General features: G+C 32.7%; 1 protein-coding gene across 2 annotated transcripts; it reads left to right on the top strand.

Annotated features, from left to right (window-relative positions):
* The first annotated feature begins 3,260 nt into the window (after positions 1 to 3,260).
* On the top strand, positions 3,261 to 8,806 carry LOC131662313 (probable WRKY transcription factor 20). 2 transcript variants are annotated; one of them, XM_058932078.1, is made up of 6 exons: positions 3,261 to 3,761; positions 4,796 to 4,972; positions 5,142 to 5,694; positions 5,833 to 5,959; positions 6,042 to 6,191; positions 7,993 to 8,806. In XM_058932078.1, exons 1-6 carry the CDS (start codon positions 3,498 to 3,500, stop codon positions 8,462 to 8,464), a joined length of 1,743 nt encoding a protein of 580 aa, XP_058788061.1. In that variant the 5' UTR covers positions 3,261 to 3,497; the 3' UTR covers positions 8,465 to 8,806. The 2 variants fall into 2 exon arrangements, with proteins under 2 accessions (XP_058788061.1, XP_058788060.1); XM_058932077.1 differs by having other exon boundaries at positions 5,794 to 5,959.
* Positions 8,807 to 19,431: the final 10,625 nt, after the last annotated feature.

Below are 19,431 nucleotides of genomic sequence, written 5' to 3'. Positions count from 1 at the left end.
TAGAATTTGTAGGAGGTGCGGTGCGAAGCAGAAAAAAGGTTTCCGAAAAACCATAACGCATCAAGTCAATGTATACCATGTCATATGCGGATGCAATAAGATGTCCCATTTTCGGGAATTTCATCCAATTCGAAACTGGTGCGTAGGCGCCCCCCAAGGAACAAGAGCTTCGTTGATCGATTCTAATTTGGTTTCATCTCCAAATACACGCGTGTACGAGTCTTTATGGTTCACCAACTCTTCGATAAGATCATGATAGACAAGCTCATGGGCATCCTCTCCCTTACCAAGCAAAGCAGATACGACCTAGAATCTGCATTTGCCGCCCCCCGCCACATTGACGATCCGGTCGATGTACTTATGCATAAAAACCGACATCTCGTTAATGAATGGAATTTTTGGAGCAATTTGTACCTCTTCGATTGATGGAGAAATAGGTGTTGGAATCAGAACTTTTGGATCAATAGGTGTCGGAATTGGAGTCAAAACTTGCGGTGGAATAGGTGTCGGAGGCGGTTTGCTTAAGTGAGCTCCCTTGTTTGAACTCTTTTAAGATTTTTTCAATTTCAGAGTAGGTGAGTCGGGAAAGTGTTTGTTGACGTGCTCACAATATGAAGGAGACCGTGTTGTCGAGTTGTCATTTGGCGTAGACTTCACTTTATTCGGAGCACCCTTTGTCTTAACGGGTTGAGACGACGGTTTCATGTCAGTTGTTTCGGGAAATCTAATCCTCCATAATTGTTCTTTGATGTTTAATTTCATGTTGTCATCGACCTTCGAAAACCTCTCTTGTATCGCCTCCAATTCGAAAATAATAGAGATATTCGAATCTTCTTCGATACAACCATCATCATCATCATCAAAACTAAGTCTCTTCCAATGAGGAGTGACTTCATCCATTCTTATTGGCTCACCTAATCTCACCTTTTTAGCAATAACACAAGCACGCGGGAGACCATACGTGCTAGTAATAGTGCAACCACACTTTGCGCTATCGCCACCAAAAGTTTCACCTCGTTTCTCCTCGTGAAAGATATAATTCAATCCGGCCCGAGACATATTTCCCATCAATTGAGAGTAAAGGATGTTATCCTTAAATTGATGCTCCAAAACCGTAATGCTCCGATCGAACGAGGTTTTTATTTCGTTGTGTTGCTTCGAAATCATGTGATTTAGGTGTCCCATGCTTTACACAAATCACCCTTGCTATTACATAACCAATTTTTCAAAGTAGCATGTGCCGACTCAACTCTACTGGTGGTTGTATTCCTAAGGTGTTAGACCTTATCCGTCCACGCACAAACAAATTTCTCCTTCACCTTGTCAAGAATGGTGCTTTCAACGTATTTCAATAAATCGGGATATTTTTCACATATTTTCCGAAATTGCAATACGGCATCGGCGCACAATTCTTTTGTCGACGAACTTGCAATACGGGCCCATGCATCAATTATTTGGTCAACAACCACTCCGGGCTTCACCGATTTTCCACCTTCGGTCCCTACTTGTTTCGTTCCCACGACGGGTTTAACCTTACTTCTCACATTACATGCTATGTGGTATCGACAAAGTAATGATTCGGAAGAAGGAAATACCGTTGCAACCGCATTCATCAAAGCGGTATCGCGGTCCGTAACAATCGTCTTATGCATTTCGACTTGTTTCTTCAAAAGTGAGCGACACACCTCCAATGCCCACCTAAAATTATCTTCTTTTTCACACTCCAAAAAAGCAAAACCAACGGCAAATGTCTTCTCGGTAGATGTAACACCGACCATCTCAAATAATGGGAGTCAATACTTGTTGGTCTTATAGGTAGAATTAAGAAGGAGCACTGTCGAGAAAGTGTTGAACAACTTTATCGAATCCGGATGAGTTCAAAAAATATCTCGGACCGTAACCTCGTCATCGCAAGTTCTGGACCGCGACACGTATTTGTTATCATCCAACATTTTCAACAATTGTTGCATCTCGCTCCTATCTCCCCTACTCGCCTTATTATTGCGGTACCGTTGATTATACACTTGCCTTATATTTGATATGTTGTCGGGTTCCTTCCTTTTCAATGTGGCAAGTATATTTTTCGGTTGGACAAAATTCAAGGACATGTCTTTAATATATGCCTTCTCAACCGGATTGAGCCGACATGCCATAGGATGACCTTGTAATTTTGAGCACAAATCATGGTTATGCAAACCACTAATAACAGATAATCTCCATTTATTGCTAGCCAACATGTAACAACAGTTTTTAAATGGACACTCACATTTTCTAGTTCCCGTGTCGTCTCTTTTAAAATTCTTTAGAGGAGGATGGTATTTCCCGCTTATTTCGCATAATATTGTTACACACGGGTTTCTTCTTGGCGTACCATTATCCGATCTTCCTATCACCACACCAAAACCAAGGTTAGTTGCATTCCTACGAATCCATGTTAGCATGCTTTCATGATCATCAAAGTCTTGCTTGCTACTAAAGTCACCTCCGACATCTACCGCATTTGCGACAACCCCATCGATACTCGTACAAACATCGACTAAAGTAGCTAATTCTCTTGAAATATTATTGGGGTGCACCAATAATATTCCGTAGATGGATCTACGGAAGCTACGTAACCTTTTTAACACGTAGATGCACCTACAGAAGTGTTCTTCCTTAACACGTTTCGTAGATGGATCTACGGAAGCTACGTAACCTTTTTACAGAAAAAATCATTGATAATGTGAACAATGTAGTGGTTGAAAGTTATTATTTACCTGAAATTCAGACTCTTCTTGCTTCCTTTGATTTGTTGCACCAAAAAGTTTGAGTGTTGGAGTGAAATAGGGTATTGATGATATAGGGTTTTTAGGGTGTGGAATATGAAGAGTTTGAAGAAATGAAACAATGGGGGAAGTGATCATGCTGGTACAAACTATATCAGACACTTTCGTAGATGCATCTAGGGAACAATATGGCGCTAAGCTATTCCGTAGATGCACCTACGGAAACATCCCTAGACTGATTTTATGTGTATTTTTTCCCCATATATACTAGTTTATTACGCTTCCGTAGATGTATTTACATAAGGAATCAATTTTTTTTCAAAATATGAGGTGCTTCCGGACATATATCTATGAAAGCTGGGGATAAAAATGAAATTTTGTGTGGCGTTTAAGAGACCCATGAGGTTGGTTGAGAATTTATTTTTTAAGAAACAAAATTGCTTGATATCATTTATATTTTTATAAAACACAGCTTTCTTTTCCCACACTGTTTTCCACATGCAAACATCCTCAAGAGCAAGACCAGACCTCCAAAAACGTTTAAAATGACAAACCAAAGCGAAGAGATAACAAGTTAGAGAGAGAAATCCAACTTTACAGGTCAACTACGTCTCAGTCTCTTAGCTCAGTGACAAACACAGTGAGTCCCTAGACTCAAATGACATTTTTGCCCCTACCTATTTTCCTCCTTCACTCGTAACTCAACCACTCCTCACACTATCTCTTACCGCAATGAACGCCGACGCCGGTGAAACTCAATTCCTGCAACAAAATCTCGGCGAGATGGAAGAAAACAAACACGACGATCCAAATCAAACTGGGTTACAACCGGATTCTACTGACGGAGCTACCACCTCCGGAAACACCGGCGGAGCTAGATACAAGCTGATGTCCCCGGCGAAGCTCCCGATCTCTAGGTCGCCGGTTTTAACTATTCCTCCAGGACTAAGTCCGACTTCCTTTCTAGAATCACCAGTTCTTCTCTCAAACATGAAGGTTTTGAAGGATATTTCATTTTTTTGGTTTCTAGGGTTTTATTTTTTTATTCGCTTAAAATGTAGTATGAAATTTCAATTTGATCTCTTTGGGTATTTTAATTCATTATCAAAATATGTTTTTTTTTGGGTTGATTTTGTTAAAAAAGATTATATTTTTACTAGGTGAGTTGAAGTTCAGAGTGAGTGACATATCAAAACTTTGTTTTTTTTCAGTGTGATTTTCTTGTTAATGCTAACTATTCAAGCACAGCATATCTGGAGCATTATTCTTCTGCTGGAATGACAACTATTATGATTTGTGACTTAAATTGACATAATTTAGTTCTTGATGAGTTGGAGATGCTGTGTATTTCATGAAAAGTTTGAAAATTTGCTGTGAGAGTATATGTGCTTGTTTAATTTTGTGGCTGATTTAATTTTGCTTATTTGTTTATTTACTTTTATATTTGAAGTTGGTTCATTATTGTGTTTGATCTTTTTCAGCTAGTAGGTTTTATTTATATGTGTGGTTTGTGTTGATAGTTTGGTACAGTTAGATTCTGATGCTTTTCATTTCTAGAATTCTATGTTGTTGCTTTATGCTCAATTTGATATTATATTAAGAATTGGAATATGGCTTCCTCTTATGATCGTCGGACATTATTTTTTCAGTGTTGTTTTTTCACATAGTGAATCTTCCTTTTTTGTTGGTGCTTTCGCTTTTTTGTTTTTAACGGTGTTGTAGGGAACACGAGAAAGCCCTTTTTTCCTCATTTAGACATGTGGAATGGAACAATCGAATAGAACCATTTTATTTGTCAAGTATTAAATAGTGGATCCATTTTCAGTTCGTATAACTTGACATGGGAATAGTTTAAGGAATGTCAGAGAGATTATGTGTCAAGATATTTTTCTTTGAAAGCGAAGTGTCTTGATGTTCATAGTCATGGTCCTGACCTAACTTGTGCAGTTCAAGATTCATGTGAGAATGGCTTTTCTGAGATGTGTTTATATAGGTTTCACATATCATGATGTTTTCCTTGTATCTTGCAGGTAGAACCGTCACCTACAACAGGTTCCCTTCCTAGGCTTCAACAAACATCACATGGTTTTATGACTTCTTTCACGTCAGCTGCGTTTCCTGTAACCACTGTATGCTACAATACTAATACTGTTGATGACGGAAAATCCAGCTTCTTTGAGTTTAAACCGCATAATAGATCAAATATGGTAATGGATTACTTGATTTTTTCATTACATCTTATTTTCTCGTCTGTTTTTTGGTGTTGTTGTAAAGTTGGTTGAAACAGCTTTGGTTGTCATGTTAAATGTTTTTATACTGTTTTGAATATTACTAAGGGTTGTACGGTACTTACACAATGCTCTTCACTTGTGTAAGGTTCCTGCTAACTTTGACAACCACGCATGTGAAAAATCTACTCAAATTGACGGTCAAGGAAAGGTTCAAACTTTTGTCTCGTTACCGTTAGTCAAAAGTGAAATTGCAGTCCCTTCAGATGAAATAAGTCTATCAGCAACACCTCTTCAAATGGTTACTTCAGGGGCTAGTGCTCATGTTGAAGTCGAGTTGGACGAATCGAACCCTGGTGGCAACATAGCAACCGGGATTCAAGCATCACTAGTTGATGGTAGGGGCAGTGGACTTTCAGCTGCTGCTGACAAGGTATCTGATGATGGATACAATTGGCGGAAATATGGACAGAAGCTTGTTAAAGGATGTGAATTTCCACGCAGTTATTACAAATGTACACATCCTAATTGTGAAGTGAAGAAACTCTTCGAACGCTCTCATGATGGCCAAATCACTGAGATAGTTTACAAGGGAACACATGATCATCCTAAACCTCAACCGAGCCGTCGATACTCTGGTGGAAATATTATGTCTGTGCAAGAAGAGAGATCTGATAGGGCTTCTTTGAATAGCCGTGACGGTAATACCAAATGAATACTTCTCATTGATTCTGTTCTATTACTATTTTGTGCCAAGCAAATAACATGGCTTTCTTTTTCTTGTAATTCTTGAATTGTAGACAAAGGCTTAAATAATTACGGTCCAATGCCTCATGCAGCTGAGCGTGACAGCACTCCAGAGCTATCACCTATAGCAACAAACAATGATAGTCCAGAGGGTGCAGGGTTTTTGTCAAACCGAAATAATGATGAGGCTGATGAAGATGATCCTTTCTCAAAACGAAGGTTCGATGACTTAGGCCAGAGTTTTCATGTTATTTTTGTTACTTGTTGTACACTTGCTGATCAAGAGTTTTTTGATAAGCAGAAAAATGGATCTTGATATCATTCCTGTAGTTAAGCCTATCCGGGAGCCACGAGTTGTTGTACAGACTCTGAGTGAGGTTGACATATTGGATGATGGTTATCGCTGGCGAAAATATGGGCAGAAGGTGGTAAGAGGCAATCCTAACCCTAGGTATGTCCTGACATTGGTGACTATATATAAACTACACTGATGAAGTCCAATTTAGTGTTCTTGTTTCAGATTATTTTACAAAAATAACACTTGATTTTTAAAAAACACTTGTCACTAATTTGGATAAGATTTGAAAAAATGGTTTCTAGAATAGGGTAAAGAGTAGCATCTTATAACATAGTTTGAAACGGGGGATTATTCTAAATTCTAAATCTTAAGGTCATGCAGAGTTTTATTTAATATATTGGAAAAACCCAAGTCCCCCCATGGAATAAAGATAGACCTGAAATGAGTTTACATAGGGAAGCACCCTTACCTTGCAAGCTGGTTTTGTATCGATGAGTTAGGCCAAATATAAAAGTCTAATATGGTATCTAAGCCTATCGATTGAGCCACCCACTATATATCTATCTACCAAGCCTAATAGTGCCGGGCTTGAGGGGATGTGTTGGTAAAAACCTAAGCCCCACATTGAATAAAAATATGGCTTGAAATGGATTCATAAGAAGAGACAGCCTCTCACCTTACAAGCCGAATTTGTAGAGATGAGTTAGACCCACTATAATAACCTAATAAAAGAGTTATAATAGTCTTTCAGACAATTCTATTTATCTCTTTTCTGACTCATGAGTTTGGAATAATTGCAAAATATCGTGTTACTATAAGGTTGATGCCTTGGGAAATCAATGGTGTATATAGGGATGGCAAATGGACATGTCCGCCCCGAAAAAAAATGGGGCAGGGCGGGCATAGCTGCTGAGGGCACATGCACAGCTGAGGGCACAGGCACAGCTGAGGGCACATGCACAGCCTAGGGCACAGGCATAAAACTTTGCCCCACTCCGCAAAAAAATGAGGGTGGGCGCAGGGTAGTCCCATGGGCACTGCACATTTAAAAGCATAGAATTTGCAAAAATTTATGTTAATATTAGAAGGTGGGGGTTCGCACCACAAAAAAGTCTGAACAAAACGGGCATGTCCGCTGGGCCGGGCCCGTTTTGCCACAGCTGTATACCATTACTGAATTGGCCATTGACAAGTGATGATTGTTAGCTATAAAGGAGCTAAAATAATTAAATTCATAATGGTTAAGGAAGGCGTTCAAAAGTAAGAATACTGCTAAGAAATAGGCAAAGAAATACAATGGTCAACCAAGAACTGTTAGATACTTAGATATCAAGAAACTGTGGAAGAATATATGTTCACTTCAATGCTCTAAAAAAATATGTCTACAAACACAAGCGTGGTTGTGAAAGTAGGTTAATAGTGAATTATAAGGCATTTTAGAGGGAAAGGCCGAGCGATAAGATAAGCACTGATTTGCACGGTTAGAGGGGTTATACTGATCATTAGGATTGTTGAACTTATCTTTTCTGAAAAGTTGTGTTCCCTTTCATTATTCGTCATTTTGTTAGCAAAATAATGTAGTTCTTTTCAAGATCAAATACGTTAACTGAGTACTAGCTGAAATTTTGTCTGTCTGAGCACTAGCTGAAATCTTGTCTCCGTGGCTTACCTGAAATTACTATATAGACAAAATATTGACTGGAGAAAGTTTTCTTTTTGAGCTTATAGATGTTTGAAATGCATTTTGCTTACAATAAGCTCAATATTATTAGATCTATTTTTATATTGAATAGACTATCTTATCAGAAATTGTAGATTTTCCTGCCGATCTAATAACTGTAGATTTTCAAGCTCGGAGTTAGATTACTGTATTTTTTATCCTTTTTGTATTTGATAAAAATGTGTGGTGATTTGTTTCATATTTTTAGATAACAATGCTTTTTTTTTACCACAGGAGTTATTACAAATGCACAAACGCTGGTTGCCCGGTTAGAAAACACGTGGAGAGGGCATCTCATGATCCGAAAGCTGTAATTACCACATACGAGGGTAAACACAATCATGACGTACCAACTGCAAGGAATAATAGTCATGACATGGCAGGACCATCAGCTGCAGGTGGTCATCAGGCACGAATTCGGCAAGAAGAAAGCGATACTATTAGCCTTGACCTTGGAATGGGCATTAGCCCAAACGCTGAAATTAGATCAAACGGTCAAGGGAGAATGATGATGCGAAATGAATACAGCGACGGCCAAACTCACACCCACACCGGTAATTCCAGTTTCAAGTTTGTTCATACTGCACCACCTCCGGGATACTATGGTGTACTAAATAACAACTCAAATCCATATGGTTCTAGAGAAAATCCAAGTGATAGTTATCCTTGCCCACAGAACATGGGAAGAATACTGATGGGTCCGTAAAACTGTTTACACAACAAAAATAAATTATAATGAAATGAAATTCTGTGTATCATTTTGCTTTTATTTTGGCTGGTAATGCTTCAAAGGCTTGTTTTCTCTTCGAAAATGCTGATAGTTCTTTTATGTTTCTATCACAACACTATCTTAGAGTTGTCCTTTAGTAGAACTAGCAGAAGCTGTGTTCTTTCGAGTTGGCTTTTATATCTGATGTTTGTATAATTATATGTAGAAATTCTTCTGTACAAATATGAAGCTGATACTAAAATTGCTTCCACAAGAATCCTTGTAAAAGTGTTTGAATTCAACTATTTATAAGAAGTCACACTTGTCTTGTTCCTGAACTTTTGGGTGTTATATTCATAGTTTTTGATGTCGTTGTGATGGTGGTCTGACTGCTGCTGCAATGGAGGTTGCTTCAACTGCATTTGACCTTGATTATTATTTGTAATATACATGATCATTTGGGATTGCAATTTAAAGTCTTGGTTGTCATATTTTGGAAGTATGGAGAATCATTTGATTAACCTTAATTCAATTAGTAACAAAAAACCTTTTAAGTTGTAAAAATGTAACAGTGATAAGAAATAGAACAATGAAACAATTAAGTGAGGCATATGTGAGTGAGTGATTTTGTGAAGATCTTGTTTCAAAGGACACTCGTAAGTGTATGATATTAACACTAAGTCATAACCAAAATCATAGCTGACTGGTTTGCAAAGGTCCTCCTTCATTACTTCTCAAGAACAAAGGGCGTTTATACATGGGAGGAGCATTAGAGAATGTATTGTTCTCACATATAAGATAGTTAACTTAATGCACAAGAAAAATTATGGAGGTAATATTGCACTGAAAGATGATATCTCCAAGGCCTTGATATTTCAACTGGGAATTTTTTATCAAGGTCCAGTAAAGATTTGGTTTCAATGAGATTTTTTACAAATGGATGCATCCTTCTTCATGCTCATATGTCAGAGATTTTTTTTTGATCAAGGTCCAGTAAAGATTTGGTTTACTTTTTGCAATTGGATGCATCCTTCTTCATTCTCATATGTCTGTTTCTATCAATGGCCAACCAATAGGCTTTTTCACTTGTAAGCAAGAAGTTAGGCAAGACGGCCTCTATCCCATTTGCTTTTGGGAATTTCTTATTCCATCCTATAGGGGTGAAAAATACCCTATAGAATTCTAAAAATGTTTTTAAGAAATCGGAAATGTATTTTCGGGACGTATTTTTTTTGGGTTAGATTTTAGTTAGTTCTAGAGATGCATATATGTTTAGGAACCGGAAATGTATGTCTGATTTTGTAGCAAATACATTTCTATCAGCAAACACAATTTTTGTAAGTTACAAATTAACCGGTTGCAATAAATTTTGAATAGTCCAAGTGTGTGTGTATATATATATATATATATATATATATATATATATATATATATATATATATATATATATATATATATATATATATATATATATATATATATATATATATATATATATATATATATATATATAGGGCGTATCATATGAGAATGACATATTTACATGAGAATGTGAGAATGAATCTGAACCATTGAATTTTAAAGTAAATGGTGGAGATTATGAGTGAATTTTTTTTCTCTCTCCTACATTTTGAAATAAATGATGTAGGAGAAAGAAAAAAAAGATTCACCCATAATCTCCACCATTTATTTTAAAATCTAATGGTTCAGATTCATTCTCACATTCTCATATAAATATGTCATTCTCATATGATATGCCACACATATATATATATATATATATATATATATATATATATATATATATATATATATATATATATATATATATATATATATATATATATATATATATATATATATATATATATATATATATAGAGGGCATATCATATGAGAATGCCTTTTTTATATGAGAATGTGAGAATGAATCTGAACCATTGGATTTTAAAATAAATGGTGGAGATTATGGGTGGATCTTTTTTTTCTCTCTCCTGCATCTTGAAATAAATGAAGTAGGAGAGAGAAAAAAAAGATTCACCCATAATCTCCACCATTTATTTTAAAATCCAATGGTTCAGATTCATTCTCACATTCTCATATAAATATGTCATTCTCATATGATATGCCCTATATATATATATATATATATATATATATATATATATATATATATTAATACACTAATTTTTTTAATACAATAAATGACAAGAATGTAAAGTAATACAATTCGACTATTGAAAATAAATGACTGAAAATGATAAAGGGTTCGACTTGGAAATAAAGAAAATATAAATAGTATGTAAAAGGCTTTGTATTGATAAAATAAATAACTTTGAAAAGACAACAATGGTGTTTCTTATACGTACATTCTATGCAACCCTTTTCTCTAACACCACTACTTTGAGTATATTGAGTAATTTGTACAAAATGAACACACTGAATCCTAATATTAAGACTCTTCTTTATATTAATTCAACCCTAACCGTCTTTCTCCAGGAATATGCCACGTTCGATGTTTGCACGATTCTTTCGAATAATAGACCTCCACGCGTCTCTATAGATAAAACACTTCAATTCAAATTCAAATTCTTCCTTGTTCGGAGGCATCAAGTCTTCGACGTATTGTATCCAAATGACTTCAAATTTAAATTCATCAACGAACACAATTCGATTTGACCCTTCTGTCCTTAACACAATTTGGGCTTTTGTCTAAACTTGTCCAATTGAGGCACAAAGCCCTAAAATACTCTTACTCACTTTTGATCTAACTATGTCAAAATTACCAATCAACATGTCTCAAACACAATAGATGACGACGTGCGTCTACAGGAGGACGAAGACCGAACTGGAAAATCTTTCCTGCTATGGGAGGAAGATGTAATGGGCATATAAATAAGATCAGCCTGGGATGTAGATACATCCGGCACAGCCTGTCCAGATGCAGGAGCTTGAGATGTCTGACTCTCTTCCCTACGTAAGAAGCGTGTTATATAAGCCTGCCATGTCTAGTCTAGAAGCTCTCTCATAAGCCATTACTCCTGTAGAATAACGAAACAAACGTCAATAATAAGAATCAAACTCAAAACAAATTAAAAAATGTAGACAAGATAAAACCGGAGATACATTTCCGGTTTTTAATGAAACGTTGAAGAAAATCGAAAATGCATCTCCAATATGAGCTGCAACTTTACAACTTCGTCAATGGCGAAGCTCCCCCACCAAGACCTCGAAAAATAGTCATTGATCATAAAAGCAACATTTCTAAAACGTCTATTATGACTTCTAAACTTGCAAATACTATAAAATCTTGAATTTTAGACCCTAAAACACAATTTGTAGGTGAAATTACATTAACTCTAAAAAGCTAAAAAACAACTTACAAGTGATGATTTTTCTTGCTTCAATCTAGTTGAACACTGAACTTTGTCTGATGCTTGATGATTCTTGATGAACTTTTTTTAAAATGGGATGATTTTGACACAATGGAGATTGAGGGGGTTTGAATGTGTTTTGTGTTTTGAATATATTTCTAAAACTGTGGGAGGAAAAAAGGCATCACACATTTAAGTTCCAATGCAAACTGTAGATGCATCTCTGATTCTACCCCGTAAGTGCATTTCTGGTTTGTTTCTACGTGTAAACGTTTTTTAGTCTTAAAAATTCATATGAACATTTTTAAAAATTCACATAATACGTAAGAAAAGCATAGGGGCTTATATGTGTATAAATATATATACATAATCATGCTTAGACAAATAGGGATATTACACTTTCAAATCTTACTCCATGTTACTTCGTGATAAATGTATCAAGCTTTTTGCATGCAGACAGAATTAATCATAAATTTGATAAGCATTAATGAATGTTTAGACTTACTGTAATATATTTACTTTAGCCATGATATTTATTTTACTGTGATATATTTATTTTATGCCTTTACTTTAATATATGATAGAACCTGCTGTAAGCAGATACCAATACTAAACTCAAAATACACCAACTCTATAACAGGATTTTTCAATAGTCACTAATGGCTATCAAGGACAACATTCCAAGATTAGTTGTTTGAGATATATGCATTTATTAATAATGTCCCACCCTTATTAATCATAACATAAATTACACTTTAATGTTTGTAAAAAAAATTACAATTAAGTATAAATTTTGCATTATGGTTTGATAGACTTATCACTTCCATATAGTTTTCAAAAACTTACATTTTATTATATTCAACTTACTTTATTTTTAAAATGACATAAATGTTTATAACATAAATGTTTATAAATAAATAGTTAAATTAACAACTCTACACTTTTGCTTCTAATTCAGGCCGGAGAAAATTGTATATGTGTATTATAATTGTTGTCTATTCAATTTTTAGACATTTTTAATTTAATTAATTTTTAATTTAATTAGTTGAAACACCTTTGCATATATGTATTATAATTGCCAGATATTCAATTTTAATTTAATTTAATTTAATTTTAATTAGTCGAAACACTTTTGCATATATGTATTATAATTGCCACATATTCAATTTTTATATGTATTTAATTGAATTAATTTATGCTTAGCGAAAACTATTGCTAGAATAAGTTATTTTATGTTGGTTTATAATTAGTTTGGAATTCTAAATTAAATCTCATAACGTGAATTGTTTTTGTGAAGGAAATCAAAATCGAACCGGACCATTAACCAGTACATTCAAGGGTTCAAGGTTTTAAGGTCGAACCGGGATTCGACCGAGGTTCAACCGATTATATACATTTTTAATAATTTTATTCAAGGTAATTAAAACAAGACAGGTCATTAAATCGGAATAGCTGAGGGTTTAAGGTTTAAAGGTTTGGCCGCGGTCGAACCGCGGTCAGACCGTAATAATGAAATATTTAATTTTTAATTATTTTAATGTAATATATATTCTAATAATAGTGTGTATTTTAACATATTTATATATATTTTATTAAATATAGTTTCTTTAACTTTTAATTATTATAAATTTTAAAAAATTAATAATTAATCTTTGATTGTTGTACTATGTAAAAAGTAAAGTAAATTTAATGGTACTTGATTATAATGCAAAATACTTCATTTTAATTTTTTGAATAAAAAAGAACACTTAAGTAGCTTTTTTATTATCATTTGGACATAGGCCCATTTTTTAAGTCCATGGAACATATAACATAAAGAAAAAGCCCTATTTCAAATCATTGAAGTAGAACACATGTGCTGCCATGCACCTCTTTTTCTGAAACTCAATATGCCAACTTCATCTCTTTTTCACCCGTTAAAAAAATGAATTTAAAGACAAATATATAACTCGTCTTCATCTGATACTCAAACATTGATTGTTGTTAGATGAAACACCAAAACACAATTTAATCGGAGAAGCCGTAGGAGTCGGCAGTTTGTGAATTTACCAGAAGTGCTGAAATAAAGGTACTAGGGGATATATTCTTTCACATTGTAAATTTGCTTTTGTGTTTCTTTGTCTCAATGAAATTCTTTGGCAGATACATAATATCTAGATAATACATCTCTAGGCTCTAGGAATCTCCATCTCACTACCAACAATACAATTTGTTACCTGTGTATGCAAGGATTGGAAATATGACGGCAGAATAGACAGGCAAGTTCCCTATATAAAATATATTTGTCTTAATAAACTTTTAGGTTCAGGCTTTAATATGTATAATAGTAGTTTACATTTTAACATGCCAATTAAAATTACTTGGAGGTGCTGTATGATTATATGATTATACATTGACTTTGGAACTTCTAAAAGAATCAAAATCTAAGTAAGTTTCGCATACAATGTATAGTATCCAATTCTAGTTTAATGATGCTTCCTTGCTGTTTTTGCTTACATTCTTGTAAAATCTTCATAATCACAACGACTCCATTTTGAGAAAGGTAAATCTATTTTAAAATATGGATAGTTAATTGGCTTGTTTTGGCTTATTTTCTTTATAAATGGTTCAACTAAAATGTGTACATGTCCCTCTGCTTCCCTTTGCTTGCTACTTGTGATTGGGAAATGAAAACTATAAATAGAGCTTAAATAGGGTGTGTAGTGCATTATAGCTTATAGCATAAAGAGAGCTTAAATAGATTGTGTAGTGCATCATAGTTTATAGCTTAAATAGAGTGTGTATTGCATTATAGCTTAAAGAGAGTGTAGTGAATAACTAATACCAAGTGTCGAGACGCAACATGGGAGCTAAAAAATAATCTTCAAATTCAGTTACAGGATTATTCAAGTGGTGTTTTTTCCACTAGAAGCAGTTATGATAAGTTGGAAGATAGTGGAAGAGAAAGTAGGATATTTATCAGTGATGAAGACATAGGTTGCTGGATTTGGAGATCTTGACATACAGGAATGAAGCTATTCACAACAAAGTGTGGTCCCATGCCCCCACTATCTTTTATACTTTTATACACATCATATAATTATAGTATCATACTCACACCTCATATTATCACACTCACTCCCTTTTATGTCCTTTTATGTCACTTGGTCTTTGCATACTCACTCTCTTTTATGTTAGTTGGTCTTTGCATTAAATATACAAATGTTATTTTATTAGTTGTGGTATTTTAAGCTAATTACACGATCAACTCCTCAATGTCATACTATACTAGTAAATATCATAGAAATTGTTTCACGCACGCACGCACAGACGCACACGCGCACGCACGCACACGCATATATATATATATTTATATATTTAAAATTTTATATTAAAAATATATGTATATATTTCCCCCAATAGTTAAAAGATCTGGCTTCGTCCCTGCTGACATAGATAGGAAAGCTTCTGATTTCATTGCTAAATACTATGCTACTCGAGACACTAACTCTAAGAGCCAAATTGAATCTTGAAAGTAGTTTTCTTCCTTGCTTATCAATGTTTCTGTTTTGTTTAGGTTCTAACAGTGGCGGAGCCAGACCAAAATATTTGGGATGGCCGCCAAAATATAATAAAATATAATAAATGTCAAACGAAACATAATATAATTATATATTATATATTTAATATATTATTTATATTAATCTCATGATTATTTTGATTCTTTAATTAAAAAAAGGTTATGTGAATCTCTTAATAGTTTAAAACATATTATGTTAGTGCATTTCGACAAATTTAGTGATTGATTTTTAAATTTTTTTTTACATTAATTAGACGAAAATGACTAACATGATATATTTTAGAAAGTTAAAAAATTAATATGAATATTTTTTAAGTTAACAGAACACAATGAACTCCGAGGTTAACTTATAGGAAAAATATATATTAAGTAATTACATATCCATAACAATCGTGACAAATATTAACTTATGTTTAATTTCTAATACATTATTTACTTTTTAAATTAATTTTTTTTGTTCTATTAATTTAATGGTCATAAATTCCAATTTGAAGATAAATAAGTGAAATTTAGAGCGTTCAAATACATATCAAATTATTTGGTTTAATAAGATTTTTTAAAACTAATTTTTCTTTTGTCTCACTTTCAAGTTAATATCTCCATTTACATTTATAATAGTGATGATTAAATTGATATTTGACCTAATAATTTTTTATTTAATTATCTATTTTAATTTGTGTATATTCAAATATATTGTTTATGAGAAAGATACATACAATTAGTAAATTAGATGAATCTACTGATTATTATTTACCTATTAAAACATGTCTTATTAATATGTCACTTGTATCTATTTAAAAAAAATAGATCAATAGAACATTTGTGCTTAATAATAACACTCTTATATAAATTTTAATTTTTTTGGATATTATATTAAAATTATTACCAATTGATATAGTTTTGTTAAAAATATTATGAAGAAAAGTTAGTTAATATTTTTATATAATATTTATTACTAAAAATTATAGAAAAATAGTGTAACATAATTATAAAATTATTCATAAAATAAAAATAATTAATTTAATTGAGAAATAAAAAATGAAGGTATATTTACAACTTTATTTGGTATAGGCAGAGTTTCTAGTTTGTAGGTGAAGTATAAAGATAAAGCACAAATTGACGTTTAAGTAGTGGATTAGGTAGCTAAGCTTAACGTATGTGGGCCATGACATGATAGCTAAGTAAGACTGATAACATATCTAATTGTTATTAAATTATTTCAAGCAGCATATATCCTATTGAAATTTATTGATACTAAATGATAGACATTGAACTTTGGTTTTTAGAAAAAGCATGGGGTGGCCATGGCCTTTCTTTGTCCCCTGCTGGCTCCGCCACTGCAAGCGGCAGTCAGTGGCGGAGCCAGAAAAATTATAAAGCCTGGGCAAAAATTTAAAGATCGCAAAATTATATTGTATATAATATATAAATACGCATCAATCAAAATAAAAGAGACTCGTCATTTTGTAAAAAAAAAAATAGTTTAAAATAAAATAAATAAATATAATCTTACAATAGCGGATTTAATAAAATTACGAGACAAGTGTACTTTCCGAGACTTTTTGCGATAAATGTTCGAATAATGTTTATATCATCAAATGTATTGAATATCTCTCGCTCGGTGTAATCAAAATAAAACAGCGCTATATACCAATTTAATAATAATACCAATTTATGAATAATCTAAAAAACCTAAAAAATCTCCTTATCAAATCAAAACAGTTCTATATTATTAATTTTTAAAAAGAAATTATTTAAAATTAGTTTTAAGAAAATAAAGCTGATGTTTGTTTCCAAGTTATGTACATAAAAATATTATATGTTTTAAAGTTCATTCTTTTAATTATGTAGTTATTTATTTATAGAAAATAACTAATACCTAAGTTGAAAACACTATGTGTTGAAAAAGTAACGTGCATGTGGAGCCCGGCCAGGGTAGTATTAAAAAAAACAAACTTGCAGAATTGGTGAGTTAGGGATTGCATTTGCTGGGTGAAAATACTGTGTATTATAACACCGTAGCTACATGTGGAGCCTGGGCATAGGCCCGCCCTAGCCGTATGCTAAATCCGCCTATGGCGGCAGTAGTGCTGAAATAAAGGTGCGGTTTGTGAATTCGTGAATTTGTGAGAAGTTCTGAAATAAAATAAAGGTACTAGGATATATTCTTTCATGTGATTGATTTTGCTTTTATGTTTCTTTGACTCAATAAATTATGTTCCCCTGGGTATGCAAGGAACGATAGAATACACAGACACAGAGGCAAGTTCTCTAGATCAAATATATTTGTCTTTTAGATTTAGGTTGATTATACATTGGTTGTGCAACTTTTGCAAGTTTCACATACAATGTATAGTATCCAATTCTAGTTTAATATGCTTTCATGCTGTTTTTGCAGTTTTTGCTTACATTCAACTAAAATCTTCATAATCACATTAACTCCATTTTGAGAAAGGAAAATCTATTTTAAATTATGGATATTTAATTGGCTTGTTTTGGCTTATTTTCTTTTTAAATGTTTCAACTAAAATGTGTACATATCACTTTGCTTCCCTTTGCTTGCTATTTGTGTTTGGGAAATGAAAACTATAAATAGAGCTTAAATAGAGTGTGTAGTGCATTAAGGAGAGCTTAAATAGAGCGTGTAGTGAGCATTATAGCTTATAACTTAAAGAGAGCTTAAATAGAAAATCACCTTCAAATTCAGTTACAGCATTATTCAAGTGGTGTTTTTCTAGTAGAACCACTTATGATAAGTTGGAAGAAAGTGGAAGAGAAAGTAGGGTATTTATTAGTGATGAAGACATAGGTAGTTGGATTGGAGATCCTGATATAGATAGGAAGGCTTCTGAATTCATAGCTAAGTACTATGCTTCTAGAGACACTAACTCTAAGAGCCAAAATTGAGTTTAGGTTCTAATATTTAATTTTTAATTAAAATAATATGATCATTATTAGTTATTAATGTTATGATCAACTCCATGTTATGTATCAAGCTTTTTGCTTTTTATAAGAATTAATGAATGTTCATTGTATGCCTTCACTTTATTTTATGCCTCCAGAATTGTTAAACTTACTTTTATGCCTTTACTTTATTTTACTGTAATTGGAATGAGGAAAACTGTGAAGGATTATGTTAAGAGATGTGATGTGTGTCAATTTTATGCCTTTACTTTATTTTACTGTAATTGGAATGAGGAAAACTGTGCAGGATTATGTTAAGAGATGTGATGTGTGCAGTGGCGGAGCCAGACCAAAATATTTGGGATGGCCGCCAAAATATAATAAAATATAATAAATGTCAAACGAAACATAATATAATTATATATTATATATTTAATATATTATTTATATTAATCTCATGATTATTTTGGTTCTTTAATTACAAAAAGGTTATGTGAATCTCTTCATATTTTAAAAACATATTATGTTAGTGCATTTCGACAAATTTAGTGATTATTTTTAAATTTTTTTTATCATTAATTAGACGAAAATGACTAACATGATATATTTTAGAAAGTTAAAAAATTAATATGAATATTTTTTAAGTTAACAGAACACAATGAACTCCGAGGTTAACTTATAGGAAAAATATATATTAAGTAATTACATATCCATAACAATCGTGACAAATATTAACTTATGTTTAATTTCTAATACATTATTTACTTTTTAAATTAATTTTTTTTGTTCTATTAATTTAATGGTCAGAAATTCCAATTTGAAGATAAATAAGTGAAATTTAGAGCGTTCAAATACATACCAAATTATTTGGTTTAATAGGATTTTTTAAAACTAATTTTTCTTTTGTCTCACTTTCAAGTTAATATCTCCATTTACATTTATAATAGTGATGATTAAATTGATATTTGACCTAATAATTTTTTATTTAATTATCTATTTTAATTTGTGTATATTCAAATATATTGTTTATGAGAAAGATACATACAATTAGTAAATTAGATGAATCTACTAATTATTATTTACCTATTAAAACATGTCTTATTAATATGTCACTTGTATCTATTTAA

The sequence above is a fragment of the Vicia villosa genome, linkage group LG3 (assembly GCF_029867415.1).
Source record: "Vicia villosa cultivar HV-30 ecotype Madison, WI linkage group LG3, Vvil1.0, whole genome shotgun sequence".
NCBI classification, from domain to species: Eukaryota; Viridiplantae; Streptophyta; class Magnoliopsida; order Fabales; family Fabaceae; genus Vicia; species Vicia villosa.
Note: the sequence above shows the minus strand (reverse complement) of the source record. Positions and strands in the feature narration are given on the sequence as shown.

Coding starts and splice junctions, on each gene's coding strand:
- LOC131662313 (XM_058932077.1), top strand. CDS start 3,498: ATGAACGCCGACGCCGGTGAAACTCAATTCCTGCAACAAAATCTCGGC. Junction 3,762..4,795: donor TTCTTCTCTCAAACATGAAG/GTTTTGAAGGAT, acceptor TGTATCTTGCAG/GTAGAACCGTCACCTACAAC. Junction 4,973..5,141: donor CGCATAATAGATCAAATATG/GTAATGGATTAC, acceptor CACTTGTGTAAG/GTTCCTGCTAACTTTGACAA.